At 44.9% G+C, this 24581-nt stretch overlaps 1 protein-coding gene across 4 annotated transcripts in view; it reads left to right on the forward strand.

Moving 5' to 3' along the window:
- The first annotated feature begins 376 nt into the window (after window positions 1-376).
- The window catches only part of RUNX1 (RUNX family transcription factor 1), a 99674-nt gene continuing 75469 nt past the window's right edge, over window positions 377-24581 (forward strand). For all 4 annotated transcript variants that reach the window (XM_049785787.1, XM_049785786.1, XM_049785785.1 and 1 more), the window contains exons 1-2: window positions 377-686; window positions 6615-6771. In XM_049785787.1, the coding sequence (XP_049641744.1) occupies window positions 417-686; window positions 6615-6771 (427 nt within the window). In that variant the 5' untranslated portion in view covers window positions 377-416. The remainder of the gene's footprint in view (window positions 687-6614; window positions 6772-24581) is intronic.

Consider the following 24581-nt stretch of genomic DNA (forward strand, 5'->3'; position numbering starts at 1 on the left):
TCCGGGAACTTTTGCAAACTGACCTAGAACGCTTTAAAAAGCAAGACATAGAAGAAAGAACTTGTCTCTTGGCATTTGATTTTTTGGATTCTGAGCGCTCACTTAAAAAAAAAAAAATCAGCACCAAGAAATCGGTGACTTTAGGAATCCGGCTGGGCTCTGAGACCAGTCGGCGGACCTACCTAGAACTTGGCCCCTTCTGGATTGTTAGGAACTTTAGAGTGTACCCCACCGTCTACACCACCGTCGCCGCCCGCCACCTCCACCCCAGTTTCTCCCAGTCCCCCTCCCCGCCGCAATAAAGGCTCCTTGAACTTGTATGTGGGTCTCCGGGGAGCTGTTTGCTGAAGATCCGCGCGCCGGTCGCAGTCTGGAGGTTGCTGTTTGCAGGGTCCTTACTCAACCGGCTTGTTGTGATGCGTATCCCCGTAGATGCCAGCACAAGCCGCCGCTTCACGCCGCCTTCCACCGCGCTGAGCCCGGGCAAGATGAGCGAGGCGCTGCCGCTGGGCGCCCCGGACGCCGGCGCCGCCCTGGCCGGCAAGCTGAGAAGCGGCGATCGCAGCATGGTGGAGGTGCTGGCCGACCACCCCGGCGAGCTGGTGCGCACCGACAGCCCCAACTTCCTCTGCTCCGTGCTCCCCACGCACTGGCGCTGCAACAAGACCCTACCCATCGCTTTCAAGGTACCGAGGGCCCGAGCGGGCGGCGGGAGGACCGGCAAGGCGAGGCGGGGCGGGCTCGAGGCCCAGCCGGGCTCCGCGGGCGGCCAGGCGGGCGTGGCCGGGTTCGAGCCTTAGGGGGCCGGCTCTCCGCCCTGGAGGCCGGTGGTCCAGCCGCTATCGTGGGGATACGGGGGGATGCTGAGTGAGTGGTCCTGGGAGAGAAATTGGATTGGGTTTTGGAAAGCGGGGGAGCCCCGAGATGGCCCGCTGGGGGTGGTGGCGGGGTTTCTCTTTGGAGAGATTTCAAAAAATAAATCAGGCCCTCGACCCCCAAAGCCCAGCTCACCGTTCAAAGAAGTCTCCCCAAGGCGAGTGTATTCCTGCCTGGGGGGTCCTGAGCTTTGCTGTTATCAAGTAGAGAAAGTTCTAATCCGTGCACGGTTGTTCTCTGGGACACTCGGATCACTGTCCCTCTTTCGGATGGACAGAGGCAGCAGGAAATTAAATCTGCTTTGCTATCCACCGGGAAAGAAAAAATAAACCTACCAGGGAAACTGTCAGCGCTGCGCTCCGTAGAAAAGGAACGTGTCCAAAGTCCACGGCGGGGCGTGTAACTCTTAAGTTTGCCAAAGTTTTCTGAAGAACTTGAATTTTGCGAGCTTCCAACCTCACTGCTACCAGAAGCTGATTTCTTTTCTTTTCTTTTTTCCCCTTGGGTCCTTCCAAACATTAATCGCTAATTTCTGAGGATGAAAGCAACCCCTCATCCCTCCCCATCTCCTACAAACCCTCCTGGCCGCCGCCGGGAGAGGCAGCGCGAGGCGCTAGGACGCGACCAGACCGAGCCGGGGACCCCGGCATCCACAAAAGTCCCCCAAATCGGGGACCGCAGCCCAACCCTGGCCTCTCTTTTCTTACCCTAGTCCCAGATCTTACCCTGGCTGCTTCTAAAAAAATCTTGGCCTTCAACCGAGGGATAGATAAACAAACAAGCCCAAGGCAGTTTAAAACCACCACCGAGCTACAAACAGCAGAAAAAGCGATTCTGTTCTGGCTTGAGTGGGTTCAAGAAGTGAGGGTCTCCGGCGACAGAGGGGATAGTACAACAGTAATAGCCCTTGCCTAGTCTCCGATGGACCCGGGTTCCATGCCTGGTATCCCATATGATCCCCAGAGCCCACCAAGAGTGACCGGAACCCAAACTAGGACTAAACCCTGAGCACCGCTGGGTGTGGTCCAAAAAACAAAAAAGAGGAGGGGTTGCCTTTTAGGGGCTGAAGGCCAGGATGGGGGAATTTTCTTCCTCTCATAAATAAGTTCTCCTTTTTAAGGGGAGATATTCATTGAATATCAGTTTTTTCGTGTTCTGGGCCTCCACTATTTATTTCTGCACCTAGTGACAATGAATAATGTTCTCTTTGAGGAAAAGTACAGTCCGAGTTCTTGCTTGGGAAGGTTTTCAGACTTTTCAGATTTACAGCATGGTAAACAAAATGAATCAACTGGCTATAGAATCGCCTATTTTCTTAAAGCAGGAGTGTTTGAGCAGGGCTGAAGTTGGGATTTATTCCCTGAGTCCTAATTGGGTTGGGCGCCCCTGTTTCCATTTTAAATCACTCTAATCCCATTACATAAAGGGATCCTGCTGGCACCTAGAGGAGCAGGGAACCTGGCAGGGTTGGGTTCCATAGTCATCTACAGATAAGCTTAGGAGTAACTTGGTCATCAGCCAAAGCGCCATTGAAAACCTGGGTGCCCCTGTCAAGCTGAGGGGTTTCCCCAGAGCTATGGCTTCCCAGTGGGAAAACCTTAGACTCGTTTTAGGTTCTTCTCCACTGCCAGGGAAGCTCTGAGCTTCAGGATAAAAGCAGGGTTACTTCTCAAACCACCCTGCAAACTTTTCTCTTTCAATCACCATCACAATATTCCTAGACCTTGCGTTTATAAGTCATCAGGGACTTCATTCTCATAGACATCTGGATAATAAAGCCGGGTGTCTTCTTTAAGGAAAAGAAAAGTCAATTGATGATTTCCTTAGAAGTTGGCTTGTGGACTGATGATGGTCCGGAGGCTACTAAAAGATCAAGGTATAAGGTCTTTGAAACAAAAGTTCCAGAGAGATAAGGAGACTTGAGACCCTTAGTGGGGAAAGAGGACAGGCCTTTTCCTTCCCATCTATAACTCCTACAATTATCAGAAAGAAAGACCTGCCTCAGAGAGAGAGGATAGAACTGGTAGAGAGTAGTTAGAGAGAGTACAAGGAGGCCAAACTTTCAAAAGTCTGCAGGGAATGGCCACCCCTGCAAGCTACCCGCCTATCATTTTGCACACACACACACACACACACACACACACACACACACACTCCTCATGTCTGCAGAATCGATGGCTTCCAATTTTAGATTTGACTTATACAAGCCTCTATCACTATAAAAGGCAACACAGTAAAACAGATTATAATAAAGAGGAGAGAGACAATGGGCAAGAATGAGAGTGTCTGGGGCAATGCAATGAGGAGGCACAGAAATTATTCTTGAGGGGACTTAGGAAATGCTGGGTGACATTCCCTGGCTATCCTCTTTAAAATAAAAGAAAGACTGTATGCCTTTATTCTTAAAAATAGATTGAATCTGCTCCCCACCCCTCCATCCTCAGCTTAGTCTAGAGTCTGAAATGTTCCTTTCCCACCTCTCATATTTTTTCCATACAAGATTATTTATTTTTTAACCTTTTTGCACAGAAGTGAGACATGGTTGATGACTTTAGAAATCTTCCATTTTTTCTTTTATCCATTTTTTCTTTTTCCAGAAATTGAAGGAAAACTTGTCTAGAGGACTAGACCCATACCTTGTAATAATACAAGTGGGTCTATCTAGACCCTGGACTCCAGTGTTCCGAGGCATAATTAACCTGCTTGCAATCCCCTCTGAGGTCTTGGATGCCATTAGAAATCTCCCTTTCATAGAAAGTTTCTTTCCACAAGCTCCCCTCAGTCCCTTGGCTGGGCATTAAATGTCACAGCTGAATTCTAAGTCCCACTCCAAGGCTTTCTTGGAAACACTAGGAAATGAAAGATTTGAAATAAATGAATGATAATTGTAATTTCAACTTCATTAGAGCTGGTTCAAGTTGTCAGTTTGAACTGTGAGCTGGAGAGGCCAGAGCAGGATTGCGAGGTGTAGGCCAGGCCGTCTTTCTGAGGGTGGATATTTTGCTCAACTTCCTGATAATTCTGCAAAAACAGAGAAGTAAAACAAAAAGGAGGCCTCCTCTAGCAAGTCTCTACTTGACTGTTTGGTCTGTATGAAAATGTAAATGTTTGTGTTTCCTTCTTTATTGTTTATAGAATTTTATTCTAGTTACTTTTTTTTTCACTGTTTGCTGTTAGATTTTAAAATATTTGCTTCATATTGCTTATCAATAGTGGCTTCTGTATCAAATGAACAGTATGCCAGTTTTAGAAATGAGTTTTTTACTTAGTTCAAGCAGATTGCTCTAATTAGATGATATACATTATTATTGTAACTTCCCTAGATTAAATATCGCCTACCTCAAAAAGTCCTTCTGAGATGCATGAAAAGCTGAGTAAATGATCTTTGAGTCTCCAAGAAGCTTTGATTTTTTTAAAGTAGGAATTTAAATAATAGGAATTGAAGACTTTTATTTTTAATTTAAATTCCAACATCCTTTTAAGCCACCATGTTCCTGTATATGTGCTTCCTCTTGGCGGAAGTCTCATGAATGAGTTAATTACTGATGAGGACCCTTTTGGAAAGATGAGAACCCGGAGCACCAGCTCAAGGAGGTTGGTTTAGTTATAGAAGATGTATTTAGTTTAAGCTCATCACAGATATAGCTCCAAAAACAAGGCATGCCATTTTAAAACCATGTCTCTGTTTCAGCCCTGCACTCTTATTGAACGTTGAAGGAAAATAGAGAAGCTGGCTGTCAGGGGAGGTGGGATGAGGAAGTAGAAATGTTCATCCAGAGAAGGCATTTCAACACTGTGAGCTAATTTTATTGGGGGAAGTGAAAACAGTGGAAAAACAAATGTGGAAAAAATGTGTATGAAACTGAAAAGAAAGAGTTGAATACATTTTTGGGGGGAAAGAAGGGCCTCAAAAATAAATGGTCATCATCACCTAAATAACTGATCTGAGCTGTATTTCAATGATGATTTTGAAACAAAAGGGACTTGTCCTGGTATTGTGCTTAATTAAAGGACAATAAGTATACTTATAATAGGAACTAAATACCTAATTAGAGGGTGCTAAGGGAATAAATAGCTGTGTCTCTAAATCTCCTTTGGAGAAATCAGGCTCAACAATTGGATAAAAAGGATTAAAAGAAGAGATAAATGATTGAGATCTTACTTGCCATGTACAATAGCTAAAATTGACAAAGCCACGGCTCAGTTATTGCCCGGATGTCCGCTTAAATGGGGTTGTCTTGGGGTCCAGTGTACCTCTTTGAGTAAGAATGGGCAGAGTAGACGGCCATCTAGATAATGTGGGGAAGAGCACTGTATAAGCAAGTCATTCTAGAAGAATTTTTTTTTTAAGAAACATGACTTCATTATCATATTTGTGGGCCTTCATTATAGACAAGACAATGGGAAATATTGGTATAGACTCTCAAATTATGAAGCAAACTCATAGGTCAAACTTAAGAGGTAGAAAACAAGAAGAGAAAATCCCTGGAGAAAGCTTTCCTCTTGCCACTCAAACCCAACCCCCCAATAAATACCCATATTATTGGCCCTCACAAGCCACATATCTCCCCTGAGAAAAAGAGCCTTCAAATGATCAGAAATGACAATACAAGTACAACTTGTGGCATTAGATTTGGAATTTGATGGCCCCATTTAAAAATAAAGGCAGGGCCGGCGAGGTAGCGCTAGAGGTAAGGTGTCTGCCTTGCAAGTGCTAGCCATGGAAGGACCACAGTTCGATCCCCCAGCATCCCATTTGGTCCCCCTAAGCCAGGGGCGATTTCTGAGCGCTTAGCCAGGAGTAACCCCTGAGCATCAAATGGGTGTGGCCCGAAAAACAAAAAACAAAAAACAAAAAATAAAAATAAAGGCAATGTGAATGTAGCTAGAAATAAATAAAAATAGTTTCTAGAAGGACCTCAAGATGTCTAGTAAGTGGAGACTTGGCACAAGAACCTTCTTGTCAGACTCTTCAGAACATTTTATCTGAAAAATGACTGTTTTTAGGTTTCACAGTTATCATATTATAATCTACAGTTCCCTCCAATAGTGCTGAGAGGAATTTTATTTCTTATCAATTATATGAAAGGAATTCTTCTTCCAGGTCTACTATAAGGAGGTCGTTATCTGTGGGACACACACGTATTAAAAACAACACAGTCCCCACTAATGCTTTGAGAAGTACAACAGAGTGTACATCCAAGATCTGCCATTTGTAATCAGCAAGAATGTTTTTGATTTTTGTTTTTTGCTTGGCTCTGTTTGTGAAAATGAAGATTATAGAAATGAGTAGGGTGGTAAGAAAAATAGAGTGCAAAGCATCAATTTACTACCAAAGGTTGAGTTTAATTTTATTAGGAAACCTTCTGTTTCGCAAATCTAGAGAATGAAGATGAGATGGTTGTATTTCTAAAAAAAAAAAAAAAAGGCCAGTCATTTTCAATGTCCTTGCTACTTTAGTCTCTTTCCACCTGGCCGTATGAATGTGTATATATGTATGAGGTTCTGTGTAGGGTCAACTTAAGTGAAAGTTTTAGGATTTGAACATTTCTGTCCAATTACGTACTGTGGGACTCAAAACAAAATTTCTCATTGTCTTGCTTGCCATTTGATCTTTAGCCTTTGGTCAACTAAAAGTTCTCACTGCTTAGACTTAAATGGGTAATACTCTTTGTGCAAAGAAACCCAAAGTAAAGAACGTTACTCATACCTTCATTTGTTTCTTGACTGGTGTTTAGGTGGTGGCTCTGGGGGACGTTCCCGATGGCACTTTAGTCACGGTGATGGCAGGCAATGATGAAAACTATTCAGCTGAATTAAGGAATGCTACTGCAGCCATGAAAAACCAAGTTGCTAGATTCAATGACCTCAGGTTTGTCGGTCGGAGTGGAAGAGGTATGTAACTGTCAGAACTGGCCGTGAAACATGGCACTAACTCCAATTTCAAAAAAAAAAAATCTAAGTTTTTATGAAGGGATCCCTTGAATACACACTTTTATCTAGTGATTGATGGCTGTCAAGCTTTTTCAAAACTCTATTGGAAACTGAATATTTTTTTTAACAGAATGTAGCTTTATATGACTGCTTTCTATAGTTGAGTTGGTTCAAGATTTATTTAGAGCAAATGCAAATGAGAATTGTGACTTTCAAGGAATTCCTGGGATCTTTAGTGTAATGTAAAACTATAAAACCTGTCATTTGTAATCAGCAAGAATGTTTTTGACTTTTGTTTTTTTGCCCTCATAATAATTTAACTTTGGATTCTCCCACCGACGAAGACTCACTCTGTGGCCGAGTTTCCAAATGACCAAGATTTTTAAGGATCTTCAAATATGTGCCATTAAAAGTAGAACACTTACTTTTTTATGGTTATACATGAAGAAATATTATTAGTATCATTCTAGTTTAGTATATTTGAGGCAAGGTGACTCTCCTCTCACCTATAATTTAGATGCCTTGTTATGATTTGGGAGGGGTTGGACCCAGTTACCATTTTAGTTGCTAATGATATTAGAGGCTGGATTATCCAGAGAAATGATTGCATTAGTGGATTCTGTGTGTAGTTTTATTTTTATATTCTTTGGCCTTCCGTCCATTATCAAAGTATTAGAGCAGAAAGAGGAATTTTGGCTTGTTGTAACTATGCTCTATGGTTTCCAATCATTTTTCAAGTATTATGTTTTCTTCATATTGTAAGCACTTAAGTCATATTATATAAAAGTCATAACAACAAAAAATGTCATTGATGGAAGTGAGATAGTTTCTTGGAAAAAATTGTTTTTATAAACACTGTATTGATAAGCTTTTAAATAAGTTATTATATAATAGGATATAATAAGTGCCGAGACAGCAGTAGATAACCATTGTGTTGAAAAAATAATAAGGAACATCAAAGGACATTTAAACAGAAGCATGATACTCAGAAAAGCAATCACAAACATAGAAGATCTATGCTACTGGGACACATTTTTTAACTGAGGAAGGGGGTGAAGGTGTGCTGTTTTGGGGGGGTATTGTTGCTCTTCTAGCTGTATTAAGTATCTTCAAACTCGACTCATTGGTGGAGAAAATAAGAGTCTTGTAATGTGATTGAAAATATATGTTTATTGTACTATGTTAATGATAGGGTAATGCCAAGAAAATTATATCCATTTATTGAAAGCAGGAGGGATGATGCTATATGGTATAAAAGCAGAAGTCATTAAATGGGTTCACTTGTTATATTAAAAGTCCCCGCCTTTCAGTAAATGGACTTCACATTATGATTCAGAGATGTGTGTTTAGAAAACATTTTGAAGGCTTTGGATGAGTAGTTGGCAGAGTGGGTGAGAAGCAATAAAAAAAAAAAAGTCTTACCGCCTTCTCTATGCCCTACCAGCTAGCTCACGATCTAAGTTCTCTCAACGGGTATATAGTTCTGCTATGAAGAATTCCAAGCTAGAGATCTTCGGGTTGCTTTTCTGGAGAATTGATTCTTGTCCTAATAAGCAGCTACTTGGGGGTCTCTGTGTCAGACTTGGCTTTTGAAAGTTTGGGAAACTTTTTCATGGCCTGCACCAGGGATATCAGGGATATCAAGAGTTCAGCAGTGACTTTCTGGCAGTAGGCAGAAAGTCGGTGACAATCAAGAAATGAGATTTTGAAAGCAACTGACTTCCTCCTCTGGTGTGGAGAGTTGGTCTGTCGTCCCTCATTGGCCATCTCTGTTTTGAGTGGGTGACTAATTGGTGCTTGTGTTTACTCGGGGAACAGTGAACTGTTTCCCCAAGGTGTGGTTTGTTTGCGTCCGGCCGCCTCATTTGTGCTAGTGTGCCCTTGAGTTGGTATAAACCTCCCCCAGAAAAGTAGCTGTGAGGAAGCTGGAGTGCTTTACTGATACTTTGGAAGGGGAAAATTAACAGCAACTGGACACTGCTGGGAACGGGCTGTCGCTTCCCATGAGGAATAAGAAGGGATCCAGAATGCAGGAGACATGAATGGAACTGGAACGTTTGACCTAGTTCAAGTTGCTGTGTGTGATGCTGGTCCGGGGTGATACTGATGGTGGTGATGGGGTGGGCAATGGTCTATAAAGGCCCCGATTGACTCTGCCTCATAATTTCTCTCCCGAGTCATGAAAAGCAACTTGATTTTTCTCTTTCAAGTGTCAACATCAAAGTCTGCCAGACTCTTTTCCTTTCTTTTCTTTTTTTTTTTTTTTCCGAGGGGGAGGCAGACAGGGGAGGCGGGGATGGCAATTTGCTTCCCATTAAAGATAGTAGTAGATTATTCTCATTTGTGTTCACAAAGAATTTCCAGCCTCTGGTTCTTTCCAAGTTCTGTGGTGTTTTATTAAATGAGCTGAAGAGTCTCTCAACGTTTTCTTTTTCTTTTTTGTTCAAAAAATATGCCTGAAAACCTGTCCCTGGCATGTAGATGCACCACCCAGTGACCCAGGTGGCTCTTGGCTTACATGGCTGTGGCCAGGTCGATTTCATGTTCTAGCCAAAACTGCTGGTCAGACAAGATTGTCAGAGTTGCTCAGCACCAGGGTCCAGTAGAAAAAGAAACGCCCTTTTCTTTTAGCAGCTGCTGGTCTGTGGGGAGCGTAAACCCTTGTAGGAATTGTCAGCGGCTGAGCAGGGAAGGATTTTTTCTCTGTTCTACAAAACTGATCTGTCTGGGTGTTGGCGGGCATCCAGAACCACGGCTCCTAACCTCGGTTCAGCCTGCAACTGGGCAAACCTGCCTGGCCGGCTTTCTTCTGCTCTGCTGACAGTCAGGCCTCTACAAATAGTGATGAAGACTGAGCAAGCTGCAGCTTCTTTTCTCCTTTCCTTCTTCTTCCTTCATTCCATCCTTCCTTCTTTTCTTCTTTCTTTCCTTTTCTTTCTCCTCCTTCCTTTTGCTTTTCCTTCCCTTCTTTCCTTTTTCTTCCTCTCTCCCTCCTTTCCTTCTTCCCTCTCTCCCTTCTTTTAATCCTTCCTCCTTTCTTTCCTTTTCTTTCTCTTCCTTCCTTTTGCTTTTCCCTCCCTTCTTTCCTTTTTCTTCCTTACTCCATCCCTACCTTCCTTCCTCCCTCTCTCCCTTCTTTTATTCCTTCCTTCCTCCCTCCCTCTCTCTTCCTTTATTTTTTCTTTCTCCCTCCCTCCATTTCTTCCTTCCTTTCATCTCTCCCTTCCTTCTTTCCTTCCTCTTTCTTTCCTCCTTTCCTTCCTCTCTCCATTCCTCTCTTTCCTTCCCTCCCTTTCTTCTTTTCTATTTTCTCTCTTCCGACCTTTCTCCCTCCTTTCCTTCTTTTATCTCTTCCTTCTCTCCCTCCCTCTCCCAGTCAGTTGTATTTCTATCTCTTCCTTCTTTTCTTCCTCCTTCTTTCCTCAATCCTTCCTCCTTCCTTCCTTCTTTCTCTCTCCCTCTATCTTCCTCCTCTTCCTCTCTTCCCTTCCTTCCTTCTTTTCCTTCCTTCCTCTTTCCTCCCTCCCTTCCTTACTCCCTCCCTTCCTTCATGTCTTCCTTCTCTCTCTCCCTCTCTCAGTCAGTTGTAATCTTGTTCCAGACAAACCACACTTTGCAGTTTCCACCAGTAGCTCAGTGCCTGGCCAATGCAAACTCACCAGGTCTTTCTTTTCCACACAGGCCTAGGCAGCCTCTTTCAGCACATGTGGTTCCAGTGAACCTCACATGTGGCGGTTCAGCACAACCCACACTCAACCCCACATTCTGTGGCTGCCTGTTTACACTCTACAAAACTCCAGTTCTGGATCTGCAGAAATTCTCTCCTGTGAGCTCAATTACCAACCTATGATTTTGGCCCCTGAGGCAGATGTTACTGGTATTTTTTTTTTCCATTTACGCAAAGTGTCTCCTGGCTGCACCTGAGAGTCTTTTAAGAAAATTTAACAATGAAGTCCATGAGTGCTTCCTCCCCTGTTGGCAGATTTAATCAATGGGGAAGGAATAGGTCAGCCAGGGACGAGGTTTGAGTTAATTCATTTTAGAACCAAAAAGGAAACTCAGCCGACAATGTCATCTAAGAGGGGCTGGGACCTCATGGCCTACATACTCTAGTCATTTCTTCTAACAATGATCCCTTTCCATCTTTTGGGAATTTAGGGGCTTACTTAGAAGACCCTTTGGAAGCCAAGGCAGGGAATACTGTCTATAGGTACCCATAAACTGCGTTATCTTTCATGCCAGCAGCCCAGAGACCCTGAAATTCATTTAGGAACTATCCAAGGAGCCGTGAATTTCTTCGTGCCTGTCTCCACTCAACATTCTGTGATGCTGGAACTTTCTTTTGACCACAGGGGACCAGTCTAACACTGAGTCTCATGATTTAGATATCTGGAAGAGATGAAATAAAGCAAGGAGGTAGCCTTTCTCCTTGCCCCCCCCCCCCTTACCCTCCTTGCCATTTTGGTCACACCAACATTCTAGCCAAGCCCCAATGTGTCTAGTTAGATAAGTAAAGTCTATGTCATCTTCAGGTACAGACCTTTGCCAAGTCACCAGGCAAGCATGCTGGTGCTTCCTCTTAGAGGTAAGGAGCCCAGCAAAGAAGCCTCCTCTCAAAGGGTGTTGGGGATCCCTGTCTGCAAAGCTGTCTCACACTTGTAGGATTTTCAACAACCCTGTAGCCCCTTGAGCTTAGGTGTTCTCCATTCACTTCAAATCATTGAATTATTGGGTAGAGAAACCGGGGAGATAGCAGAAAGGTTAGAGTACACACATACCTTACATGCATCTGACCTGGGGCCCACATGCCTCTCTAACCCCCCCCCCAAGCATGGCAGGACTAGCTTAGGGAACCCCTGAGCACCACCAGGTATGGCCCTCATGGCCTCCAACATTGTCAGGCCTACAAAGTACCGCCTCCACCAAACCTGATGGTCAACCCTCTGACCGAGCTGGCAGAGAATCAGCAGGAGTGCCCCTCCTTTGATTGCTGGAGGACTGTGTCAGGGGTCCTTTTGCCCCTCCAAACAAATTTCAGGGTAGAATTTGTCTTTGTGTTTACCTCCAAGCAATTCTCATCTTTCCTGCTTTGGAAATTCATTCAAGACCTACTAAGCAGGCTGAAGCAAAAACAGCAGGTAGGGCTGTTTGGCTTATATGCAGCCAACTCAGGTTTGATTCCTGGTATTCCATATAATCCCCAGAGCCTGCCAGGAGCAATTTCTGAGTGCAAAGCTAGGAGTAACCCCTGAGTGCCACTAGGTGTGGCCCAAAAAACAAACAAACTAAAAAACCCACTAAGGGTTTTCCACAGTGACAATCCTTCATGGTGTGGTTCTGTGACTATTCCACTGGACAGATATTCTCCCAACTCCACCAGGACTATTGAATTTTGTTTTATGATGTGTGTTTGCCCTGGATGGCATTGTAGCACTTCAGGGTTAGGGAAGCATGTGAGGAAGTAGCTCTTCAGAGGAAAGAAGCATGATGGTCAGGATGGAGAGACATGTTTCAAAAAGAGTCGACTGTGCTCATTTCCTAAACCAAAAGAGACCTTGCTTGATGGCATGGTGACTGCCCAGACAGTCTGAGTGACTCAGAACATTATCACAAGATCCAAGTCATTCTCTATCCATCTATCAGAGGCTGCTAATGGGGGAAGGAGTGATTCATCTGATAACCCACAGTGGGCCCACAGAGAAGATTCCAGAAGACACACTGGCGCTCTCCTCTTCAGGAGAACCACTGGGGTTATATTCAGATCCATGCTCCTGACTCTGGCTCCCTTTTCCTTCATTGTTATTAGTTTGCCCTTCTACCAAAATTGGTTTTCAGACTTCAGTCTAAGAAAAGCAGGATGAAAAAAGATTCAGTTGTCTAACACATACTCCACAGGTAATTCCTGTTGAGGTCAAGTCAAAAGACTGTTGTCCATGATCTGATGTGGAATTCTCCTCCAGATCTGATTTCTCATTGTTTGACCAATAAAAGAATCACAATGCTTTCTTTTATTTTTTTTTCTTTCTGTTTTCATTTTGTTTGAGGGCTATACCCAGTAGTACCAGCTATTACTCCTGTCTCTGTGCTGAGGGGATCAACCATGAACAAGGCAGGCACCTTACCTGTTGTACTATCTCTCAGGCCTGTCACAGGCCTTTATTTCTCTTTCTATTTCTTTTTTTCCTTCCAGATTTTTGGACCACACCCAAATTATCCCTGGCTAGGGGACCATTTGGGATGCTGGGTATTAAACCTGGGTCAGCTGCATTCAAGGCAAATACCCTCCCTGCTCTGCTATCACTCCAGCCCCCCCTCACAATCCATTCTTTTTTTTTTTTTGGTTTTTGGGCCACACCCGGTGATGCTCAGGGATTACTCCTGGCTATGCGCTCAGAAGTTGCTCCTGGCTTGGGGGACCATATGGGACGCCGGGGGATCGAACCACAGTCTGTCCAAGGCTAGGGCAGGCAAGGCAGGCACCTTACCTCTAGCGCCACCGCCTGGCCCCCACAATCCATTCTTAAAGAAAGTTGTTCCTCCCCATAACCCCACAGTCTGCCCCATCTGAGTGTCCCAACAAGGACCACAAGGAAGAGCTTTCTTCAAAATGACACATTCCCACCAGTTTCTTCATTTTTCCCTTATTAGTTTTCCTGCTGATTTTATAAAGTGTCAGACATTGCTGGAGATTTCAAGCAGATTTTAAAAATTAAGGACATTTGTTCTAGAAGGATTTTAGAGCCGATGGAGAGAAGCTGAGTTTTTTTTTGTTTGTTTGTTTGTTTGTTTTTTTAATTTCTTCTTCTTCTTCCATATTAAGAAGCCTGTGGTTTGTCCAAGCGGTCATTGTGGAGACAGAAATGCATGGTGGGGACCATGCATCAGAAAGGGCCTCTGAAAGGAGAGAAACAATGGTTGAGTGGTTTTTAGGGTTTCCTGTTTTGGCAGCAGGCGTTAAAGACATAAACAGTGATCAGATCCATGGCTTGTAATGCTGCTCTGGTTCTAATAAATTAGCTTCGTATTTTCTTGTTATGCTTGTTGATGAGGAGCAAGAGAGGGTGGAAAAAACTAGTTATGGTAGAAAATGGTGTGTGTGTGTGTGTGTGTGTGTGTGTGTTTCTTTAGTATTAAAGAAAAGGGAGTGGGGGTATGTGGTTTGATGAATTGTTTTCAAGTGACGATTATAAAGCAAATTCAGCTCAGTCGGGAGATGTTTATGAGCAGCCAAAGATAATCCCCAAGGAGAGAAGATAAGGTTTGAGGGCTATGTTGGATGTAGAGCTAGTGGAGTGTGTCTGTGTTGGTGTGTGTTGGTGTGTGTGTGTGTGTGTGTGTGAGTGTGTCAGGAGGAGGGGGCGCGCATGTAGAAGAAGCCCGTAATATTAGATCCTGAGTGAGTTCGCAACCAGGTGACTAATCTTGTGGTGGGACAGCAGAGAATGAGCCTGTAAGTATTCAAACCATCTGTGAACAACTTGGAGGAGATGTCTCAGTTTATTTTAGGTGAGAGTAGGGTACTTATTATGTGCTTCAGCCAGTCAGGTTCGGGGAAAAACGGGTGTGAGGTCTGTGTGTTTTGCTATAGTCGTGGCTGACTATAGTACAAGTGATTATATAAGGAGGTATATGTCTACATGGGAAAGTGAATGCATGGCTGAGTATGTCTTTGTGTATACATGTGGAGATGAGTGGGTGCGATATGTAGCGGGTGTGAGTATATGAAAGTGTATATGGATGTGTGTGCGCATTGTATATATGTGAGAGAGAGAGAGAGTGTCTATGGTGAGCATTTCAGTGTGTGTGAGGTGAGTGTTTTTTTATGAGTAAGTAGGGTCACGGTGAGTGGGTGAGATCTGTAGCAGGGATGAGTATATGGAAGGCTTTATGATTGTGTTGTGTGTGAGAGTGTTTGTGTGAGCATTTCAGGATATGTGAGGTGAATGTTTTGTTTGTTTGTTTGGTTGGTTGGTTGATTGGTTTTTGAGTCACACCCGGCAGCACTCAGGGGTTACTCCTGGCTCTATGCTCAGAAATTGCTCCTGGCAGGCTCAGGGGACACATGGGATGCCAGGATTTGAACCATCATCCTTCTGCATGCAAGGCAAATGTCTTACCTCCATGCTATCTCTCTGGCCCCTGAGGTGAATGTTTTGATTATAGGTGAGTGTTTGTAGATACAAGAATACTTGGGTAAAGATAACTATGGGGGTGGAGGTGCGCCTAGGGGGATACGGCTGTGTGTGTATTTGAGGAGTAAATGTATGTGTGAGTTTGGGGATATAATGCTCATGGGGGTGCCTCTGTTAAGTATGGGATACATATTAGGATGAGCATATAGATGTGTGGTAGCTTTTGTAAGTGTGTGTTGTGTTTTTCAAAAACTGTATGTGTGGGGGCCAGAGATAGCATGGAGGTAAGGTGTTTGCCTTTTATGCAGAAGGACGGTGGTTCGAATCCCGGCATCGCATATGGTCCCCTGTGACTTCCAGGGGCGATTTCTGAGCATAGAGCCAGGAGTAACCCCTTAGCGCAGCCAGGTGTGACCAAAAAAAAAAAAGAAGAAAAAACAAAAACAAACAAAAAATGTATGTGTGCAGATGAATATTGGGGGGTGGAGTGAAAGTATGTAGGGCTGAGAAGTGTATAGATAAGTGCGGTATATGTGGCTGATTGTGAGCGGGTGTGTGGTTGTGTGTGGATGAGAGTATGTGAGTGTCTACATGTAAGGAGCTAGTGGATGGGAGTATGTGTAGACAACACTGTGTGGTGATGGTGGTGATGAATGATGTCTATACTTCCCTTGAGAAGATGTCTCAGACCCACTTATCCATGGAGACAAATTCATTCTGACATCTTTAGGCCCAGGAATGAGTTAAAGCCACTGTGCTCAGTGAGCTTCCTGGGGACACTTGCAAATCTACTCACCTGTACTGGACTCTTAATTCTCCCCTCAGTGCTCCCCCTCTCTGAACTCTTAAAATGTTCCCCCTTAGTGCTCCCCTTCACTGTTCGCTCACCCTCAGTGCTCACTTAGGGCCCTGTGGCCCCCTCACTATCCTTAAAACTGGTGGTTTTGAGTCCAACCTTACCTTGATTCTGAGGGAGGGGAGCCCCACATTCAATAGGCCAGTTTTTCCAACTGAATGCAGAATCCCTTTGAATGACTTTGAGGATGTTCTGCTTGATCTCCATTTTCTCAGCCTATCTCAAGCCACCCACCCTGGTCAGAACCCCATTATTTGCTATTGAGTTTCTCCAAGGAGGGCCTCAGGTCACTGCGAGCCCCTAAATCAGAAGGTGATCCAAGTAGCCTCTTAGGATAAATTTGCATCCAAGCTACCACCTCTCCCCATAAAGTTCAATGAACACTCAGCTCAGTCTTTTCTCACAGGTGTCAGAGAAGAGATGCACTCTGCATTTACTTGGAGAGTCACTAACTGTTCTGTAGGAATCAGGGCCAGTGTGCAAGGTACTGTCCTCTCCCATTTTGCTCCTAGAAAACTCTAAGAGGTCAGGAGAGAGGAGGGCAGCACTGGCCAGCTTCTTCGTACAGCAGTGTCCTGACTGAGTGACCAGGGCACACAAGTGCCATCCTGGGACCAGCAGGCAATGTCCAGCATTTATCCTTCATGGCTTTCTACTCATTCTCCATGCCCATCAGTAATCCATGCAGGCAGCCAGGCTGGGCTGGTAGGGACCATGCATCAATTGGCTTAGCATGAAGCTTTTGCTTCTTCCCTTCATCTGTCTAGTCCTGTCATGTGGAAACTATCTATTCTTTCTTTTTCTCTCTCTGGCCCTCTCTCTTGTTCTCTTGTACTTATAAAGTCAGGACGACCTGGTCCAACCTCATCCTAACTGTTTATTGGGCCATGCCTGGGAAGTTCAGGGCTTCCTTTAAGCTCTGTGCTCACGAATAACTTCTGGAACTACACAGGGAATCACATGGGATGCCAGGAATTGAACCTTGGTGAGCCATGTGCAAGGCAAGTGCCCTTCCCACTGTACTATGGCTCCTGTTCTTCCTCCTCCTAAGTCTTGACCACTGAAGAGGGCTTGTTTCCAGAACCTACCAAACTGCATCTTTCCAGGCAGGTGGTTGCCTTGGTGCCACCAAGGAAACCAAAGGGCAGTTTGGTGGCAGCATTTTATCTCAGCGACATCGCTGGTCTTCCTCTGTGGCTCCCCACAGACTTGATAGTAGTAGTAGTAGCAGCAGAGATATGCAGATGGTCCACAGTGAGTTACAGGGGTGCTGCTAGGCACTAGGTTAACAATGAGTGGCAGTGGCCAAAGAGACTGTTTACTCCTCACATCAGACACCACCTCTCCCAGAGTGTGGCCCTTTGTTCCTTCCACATTTTTGTTCTTAGCAGGCAACTCACTCCTGCTGAGCTTATCACCACCCATGCTGCTGCAATATCACAATTTAATACTTTAATGTTCCCAAGTTTCTGCAGAATTAAAAACATGAGGGCAGGTGCTTTAGTGCAGTGGTGAAGACACATGCTTTGCATGTGACTAATCCTTGTTAGATTTCTGACACCATAGGGTTCTCTGAGCATTGCCAAAGTGTGGCCCGGGTGGCTCTCGGCAATGCTGAGTCCAAACAGGACTCTCTGATCAGGCTCTTGAATTGGACCCTGGTTGACTGAGAATCATCAGAAAGCCCCCCTCCCCAGGGCTCCTAAGTACCTCTTGAGAGCCCCCAGAATCAAGCATGGGTGCTTTAGTGTATCTGAAAGTCACCCACTTTCAGCTGTGCCTAACTGCCCAGCTGGGCACCAGCTCTGTCTGTGGCAACCACACAGCCAGGGGATCCTAGAGGGGCATATTATAAATAGGAAATGTGCCCCAATGGCTGAGTTCTTGGAGATCAGTGCACTGCCATGTCCACAAGAATTCAGTGTGAGGGGTTTACAGATGCTGATCTAGGAATATAGAGATTGAAAATGGATAGTGGTTCTAGGGTTCTGAGCATACTGTGAGCACTATTACTGCCCACAGCACGACCAGCCCAGGGCAGACTCAGGGAAATGAAACCAGAGCAATGCCAGGCTGTTTATTTCTCAGCTCTGAGCTAGCCTGGCTTAGCAGAAAGGGCTTGGGGGGTGGAATTCCAGAGCTGTCTTAGACCCTTTTCTGCTCTGAGATTCCAGGCCATGGAGGCTTGTGAAGAAGTCTCAGCCACAGTCCTGTGCGCATTTGCTGTGGGCTGCTGGCCCTATAGCCCCTGCCCCTGGCTGCTGCTGCTGCTGCTTTTCTGGGTCAGAGTTTCCCATTATCCCTCCTCAATCCAGCTTCTGTTGTCCCAAACTATCCCACCCCAAGAACATATCTACTCTCTGCCCTCAACCAAGCCCCAGCCCTCCAGATGAGATCCAGACATAGTAGGTCTATTAAAGGAACCTGCAAGGAATCAACTCTATGAACGGGTAAATGGGGATATCTTTCAAGAGTTGATTGAGTATAGACCTCATGGATGACCAAGCCAGTGGACTTAGGCTGTGCCACATGGACCAAGACCTTGCAGTGCTGGGGCCAGAGAGATAACACTGTGGGGAGGGTATTTGCCTTGCACATAGTCAACCTAGGTTCAATCCCTTGCATCCCATATGGTCCTCTGAGCCTACTAAGAATAATTCCTGAGCACAGAGCCAGGAGTAAGCCCTCCAGATCTCCTCCTGATCTGACCCAAAAACCAAAAAAGAAAAAATGAAGAAAGAGAGCTTACAGTGTTGAGACCTCCAGCTTTATGGAAAAGATGTACCTGGAAGGTCCCTCTACTTCTCAGTATCCCCAGAGATGAACCACTCACCCTACCCAAGAAATCTAAAACCTGAAGACACCAACCCATTAACCAGAAAAGCACGGCATAGTGGAATTGCCAGAAATTCAGCCTGTAACTGACATTCCCCGAGAATGATGGAGGAATCTTAGCAAACAGGGCAGTACTGCCTAGTGATTAGTGCTGCCCAATTGGGCCTCTGCTCTGAGAGAAAAAGCCAGGTTCAGAAACTACTGTGGTCCTTGAGGGCTAATTATTTGTTGCTGTGGGCAACACCCTGGATATTGTAGGACCATCCCCAGCCTTCCTGCTGTCACTCATGAATATCTGCAAACAGCGCCAACTGAATAAAGGGTGATGGGGTATGAAGGACGGTGGGCGCCTCCCATAGCTGAGAGCTTTGTGTCTCTGGGCAGTTAACTTGAACTCTCTGAGCCCAACTCTGCCTTGGCCAAGTCAGAGAGAAACCGCCTTACATATGATGTAATCTAAGACAGAGCTTTGGCATGCCGGGGATTGAACCCCACAGTCCAGACATTTGCACCGGCTTTTCTCTACAACCAAACCATGCTTGCAGCCTGAGATGAGATGTATTTAAGGGGCTTCTCCTTGGCCTGCTAAGGTTTGTTGCAGGAACTTGTCTGCCCTTTGGATGACGGACTCTGCACCTATAAGCAATAATAGCATCAGCCAGAACCTATTGTTTCTGTGTCTGGGCTTAGATACCTTTTCCAGGAAGGAACCTCTCCCTCCTTCCCGAGCTTCAGTGACCCCTCCAGACACAGCAGGTTATTTCTGTGCCTGGGCCACTGAGATTTCAAATTAGCAATGAAAGCGACGAAATTAAATATGAACTGTAACTTGAAACACAGTCTGTCACGGAGGAAAGAAGGTCTCCCCCCTTGGCCTGTCCAAACCTTTGTCCAGACATTAATGGCATGCAAATATTTATGACTCACAGCCCCCTCCTTAATTTTCGATTGAAGTAAACAACACAAACTGTATTTTAATAGCAAGGCCACAATTATCCTTTTGTCCTGTGGCTGGGATGCTCATGGCACCTTCACTTTCTCTCCATGGGTTCCTGCAGACAACTCCAAGCAATTGTGGCTTGCCTTGGTCCTAACTCAAAAGCTACTTGACTCTGGCACTGAAAGTCATGTTAAGTTATGAAATTTCCTTCCTTCCTTCCTTCCTTCTTTTCTTCCTTCCTTCCTTCCTTTCTTCCTTCCTTCCTTCCTTCCATCCTTCCCTCCTTCCTTCCTTCCTTCCCTCTTTCTTTTTCTCTTTCTTCTTTCTCTTTTTCTTTCTCTTTCCTTTTTTTCTTTCCTTCCTTCCTTCTTTCTTTCTCTTTTTCCTTCCTTGCTTCCTTCCTCCTTCCTTCCTTCTTTCTTGCTTTCATTTTGGGGCCACACTCAGCAGCACTCAGCAGGCTCTCAGATCCCAGAGATCCTCCTGACAGGCTCGGGGATGCCAGAGATCTTACCCGGCTCAGCCACATGCAAAGCAAAAGCCCTCCCCATCATGCTGTCACTCTGACTCCCTGTATGTTTTTCTTGTTGGCTGCCTGATAAGGGAGAATTGGTTTCTTTGGTCACTATGTGACACAGATCTTGTGACACTATCTTCTTGCATCTGCTACAGGCCCCAGGCTGCTGCTCACACTTAAACAACTAGATCCCAACTGTCATTGGACAATTGAGATTCACAGTGTCACCTCAGGAATTTGCACTGTTGGTCTGCTTCTTGGAGGGAGATCTTTGGGTCACAGTTTCTCCATAGAAAAGCAGCGTGCTGGATTAGCTTTCCCAGCCTTAAATAGATACAATAAAGTCTTTTACTATAGACCACCTTAGAGCATTCCTGAGACCTCTGGAAATTGGGAACTTGGGGATGCACTTATTACAAGACTTTAGAAGCATCAGAGCTCTGGATGCTTGAGGAAAACTGGCTGAAAGAGGCAGGAGATGAGCAGAGGGAGGTGGCATGTCTGGGGACTAGTCCATCTGATGCTTATGTCCACTCTCTGCTCCTGAGTGGCAAAGACTTTATATTCCTTAATCCTCTAAGAACCTTGTAAAAGGAGAGTGCCCTGGACACAGCAGGAAGCTCATAAATACTTAACATAAAGACTTTGAGAATAATGAAAACAGGGGCCTCGAGCAATTGTACAGCAAATGGAGGATGTTTGCTTTGCATGTGGCTAACCTGGGTTCAATCCCTGGCATAACATAGGCTCCCCCAGATACCACCAGAAGTGATTCCTTAGTGTGTAGCTAAGAATAACCCCCAAACATCACTGGGTGTGACCCCAGAACCAAATAAAAAATATAAATAACAAAATATTAATGAGGTCAGTCATAGAATAGACCAGTAATAGAACTCAGCACTGGATAGGTGCTGAGTGCTGACTGTGAGGCAGGTTTGTGCTCTTAGTTTGAATAGGCAAATTTCTCCAGGAGTGGGGTCTATCCTGATCAAGGAAGTTCATTCAGTACCCTTAACTGTTTTATAAAACAAAAGTTTGGCCAGAGAAATAGTCTAAAGGTGTGGACCAGAGTAATAAGGGCTTCCTGTTATACCAGGAAGGGCATTTGCCTTGCATGTGACCAGCTTGGGCTTATTCTCCAGCATCTCATATAGTCCCAAAAGCACCACCAAGAATGACCCCTGAGCACAGAGCCAGGAGTAATCCCTAAGCACTGCCTGGTGAGGTGCTAAAACAAAACAAACAAAGCCAAAACTAAATAGTCTAGAGGTTAAGGTGCTTGCACACCTCAACCCTGGCTTGATCCTTAGTGCTCAAGTAACACCAGATGTGGCCCTAAAAGGTACCCCAGAACCAGAGGATCTGAGCTACACTCCATCTTTGCAGGACTTTGCATTAAACTGATAGTCTAGTTGACTATTGCCAGAGGGGCTCATGTGTCTCATGGGCATGGCTTAGAACATCCCCTGTCCCCAGCAAAGAAACTTCTCAAAGACTATTTATTAAGGCATGAACTGACTCAATCATTCATTCATTCATTCATTCATTCATTCATCAGAACATGCCTTTTGTGCTGGAGGCCCCAAATTTAATCCCCTGAATCACATGTTCCAATCAGCATTGCCAGGTATAGTTATGGTGATCTCCAGTACCACTAGGCCTGATCAACATTCCATCATCTCAGTGGCCAAACATTGAACCCTGGGCCAGTAGGTTAAGTATTACCAGGAGTGATCATAGGGCCCCATGTACATTATTAAACTTTATTGTCTGGGACTCCTCACCTCCTGAAAATAAAGACCTTAATACACTTTTGTTTTGGTTTGGGATTTTTTTTGTATATACTGGATGATGCACAGGGGTTATTCTGGGCTCTGCACTCAGAAATCACTCCAGGCAGGCTTGAGGGATCATATAGGATGCTGGGAATCAAACCTGGTCCAGCCCTGGGTGCTATTACTCCAGCTCCCCAATGCATATTTTTTCAATCTTGAGGAAGATTAATAAAATGCTGACCCAGTCCCCAAACAAGTAATTTTCATGGCTCATAAAAAGATTTACCATGTCATTGAATTTCTCTTAACTGTTTTCAAATGATCCAGTGGGCCAAGTGAATGAATAAAGTTTCTATGGGAATAGAAACTTTTGTATTTGAAGTACCTGACTTTTGTCCTGTGCTAACATGTGAAGGAACTCCCGAGCATCGTTTTGCTCAGATGGATACAGATGTCAGAGGATAAAGACATCATCGTGCCTCTTGCACCCAGAGCAGCAGTGTATCCACCAGCATCTAATTTCACTTCAATCTGGAGAAACCAGGAAATAATGATCCAGCTCCACTGTCCAAAATAGTTTTGGGTGTTGGAGTAAGGAGACAGATGTGGAGAGAAAGGGTTCATTTTGACTGAGGTTTTCCCAGTGGAAAAGCAAAAGCATACGGACATTCAGATGGTTGGCGAGGTATACCACAATCCTCTCCCCTTGCACCCGCATCCCTTTCTCCCTGCATCCGAGGGCGCATTTCTGAGTGCTTTGTAACCTGTGATCAAAACTAGACCCTGCACAGCATGTATGGTCATAAAATAATTCTTTCCTCAATAGTCCCAAATCTTTGGGGATTTCCAGAATTAGCCAAGAAAAAAAAAAAAAAAAAAACTCGAAGTTTCCTCAGTTTGCTTGGTTTCCTCAAGTTCCAATTTTTTAATTTCATGTCTTCTAATTATTTTTAATTTTGAAAGCAGATGGCACCTAATGTTCCAGCTTTGTTCAAATTTACTTTATTTTATCTTTAAATAATTTAAATAATTATTTTTAATCATTTTTAATTACTTACTATAAGCTAGTTAAAAAGTTGTTCATGATTGACAATGTCCAACAACCATCCCATCACCAGGGCACATTTTCCAAAAAGTGGCCCCAGTTTTCCTCCCACCCTCCACACTGCCTGCTAATTTTTTTTAAACTAACCTTTTTTCTTTTCATTCTGCCTGAGTGTTTGAAGCTTAGATGCATCCTTGGCTGCCCTGCAGAAATTTTGTGGAAAAAAAAAAGCAAGGGGATGAGGTGGTTAGCCCTATCCCCCCACCCAAACACACACACACACACTCACACACACACACACACACACACACACACACACACACACACACACACACACACACACACAAGCATGCACGCACATGCACTCCATTTCTTCCAAACCCTGGGGCCCTGCCTGCCTTTTCGTGACAAAGGGAAGGTTTCATATCCCACAGAAACCACCCCTAAAAGGAGAAGCTGTTTCACGGGTCCAAACCTCCAACAGGGACTCAAAGTTGTAGGAACTGACACAGAAACCAAACCTCGGATAGGGGCCCAATGCAGGCAGGAAGAGAGGGCTGGTCCCCCTGTGTCCTCAGAGAACACGGCCTGACATGAATGGCCACTCACTTCCACCTACGTTCCCCCATTTTTTGTACAAGAAGTGGTTACGAGTTTTGCCTCTAGATCCTTTGGGCAGCCCTGTGGCCATGCACGACAAACCTGAGATTTAGTCACTTTGCAGATGTGGTGAGACTGTGCTTGGGTGTAGCTGCAGTGTCTGGCTGGGGCTTTGTTAGGCCACAGGTGAGGACAGAAGCTGCCAAGGTTCCAAGTAAATGAACCAGGGCCTTGGCTGCTAGTGTTCAGGGACAGATATTCTGCCCTGACCTTCTTCCTAACTAAATAAAGTCTAGACTTCTGCTCTGGCAATTGGAAGCACAGACCTGCATGGATGAAGTGGTAGATCCAGGTCCCCCTGGACCATATAAAGACCTGACTTTTTATAAAGCAGATGTGCTGACACTATGGTACCTTGCAGAGGTCACCAGCCAGTGAGGCAGGAGAGAACTTGAACTTGAAGCCCCTGCTGCGGTTGTCATAATCCCATGTCTCAGAGCATGTGTGTGGTCCCCTTCTTTGCTAGAATTCCTGGGGAAATAAAGGGAGGGCTTGGTGACTCTCCATCAGACACCTCCACTCCCACAGCCTCCTTCTACCCAGCCCCCATATCACCTCCTCTCTGATGCTTCCCTCAAAGCTGGTCTTTTGTGAACCAAGTTTCTTGTGTCTTTAAGGAGATGTGAGTTGCGATTTCGGATGAGTTTGTTTGCTTAACTTGCACTGTGCGATACAACGTCTGTTGTCTTCACATTACAGAAGCCAGAGATCTAGTGATGGAGGCTGGATGGAGGCTGACAAGGTCGTGCCTCCCGGCAGTCAGGGGCTATAGTTCAGGATTGGAGAAGAGGCTTTGGGCTGCATTTGGGCACTGTCCCTTTGTCCACCTCTATGTTGTGTATAACTGATGTCATGTAGCTAATGTAACTCCCAGTGTATGAGTCAAGGCAAAGCTGTCTCTTCCTGGTTGCCACTTCCCAGATCTTGCTCAGTTCCAATATCTGTGATATTGAATAATAGAATCCAACCAGTCCTAACCTCAGGTGGATGCTCCTGCTGACTTTGGTTTTT

The sequence above is a fragment of the Suncus etruscus genome, chromosome 13 (genome assembly GCF_024139225.1).
Source record: "Suncus etruscus isolate mSunEtr1 chromosome 13, mSunEtr1.pri.cur, whole genome shotgun sequence".
In the NCBI taxonomy this organism is placed as follows: Eukaryota; Metazoa; Chordata; class Mammalia; order Eulipotyphla; family Soricidae; genus Suncus; species Suncus etruscus.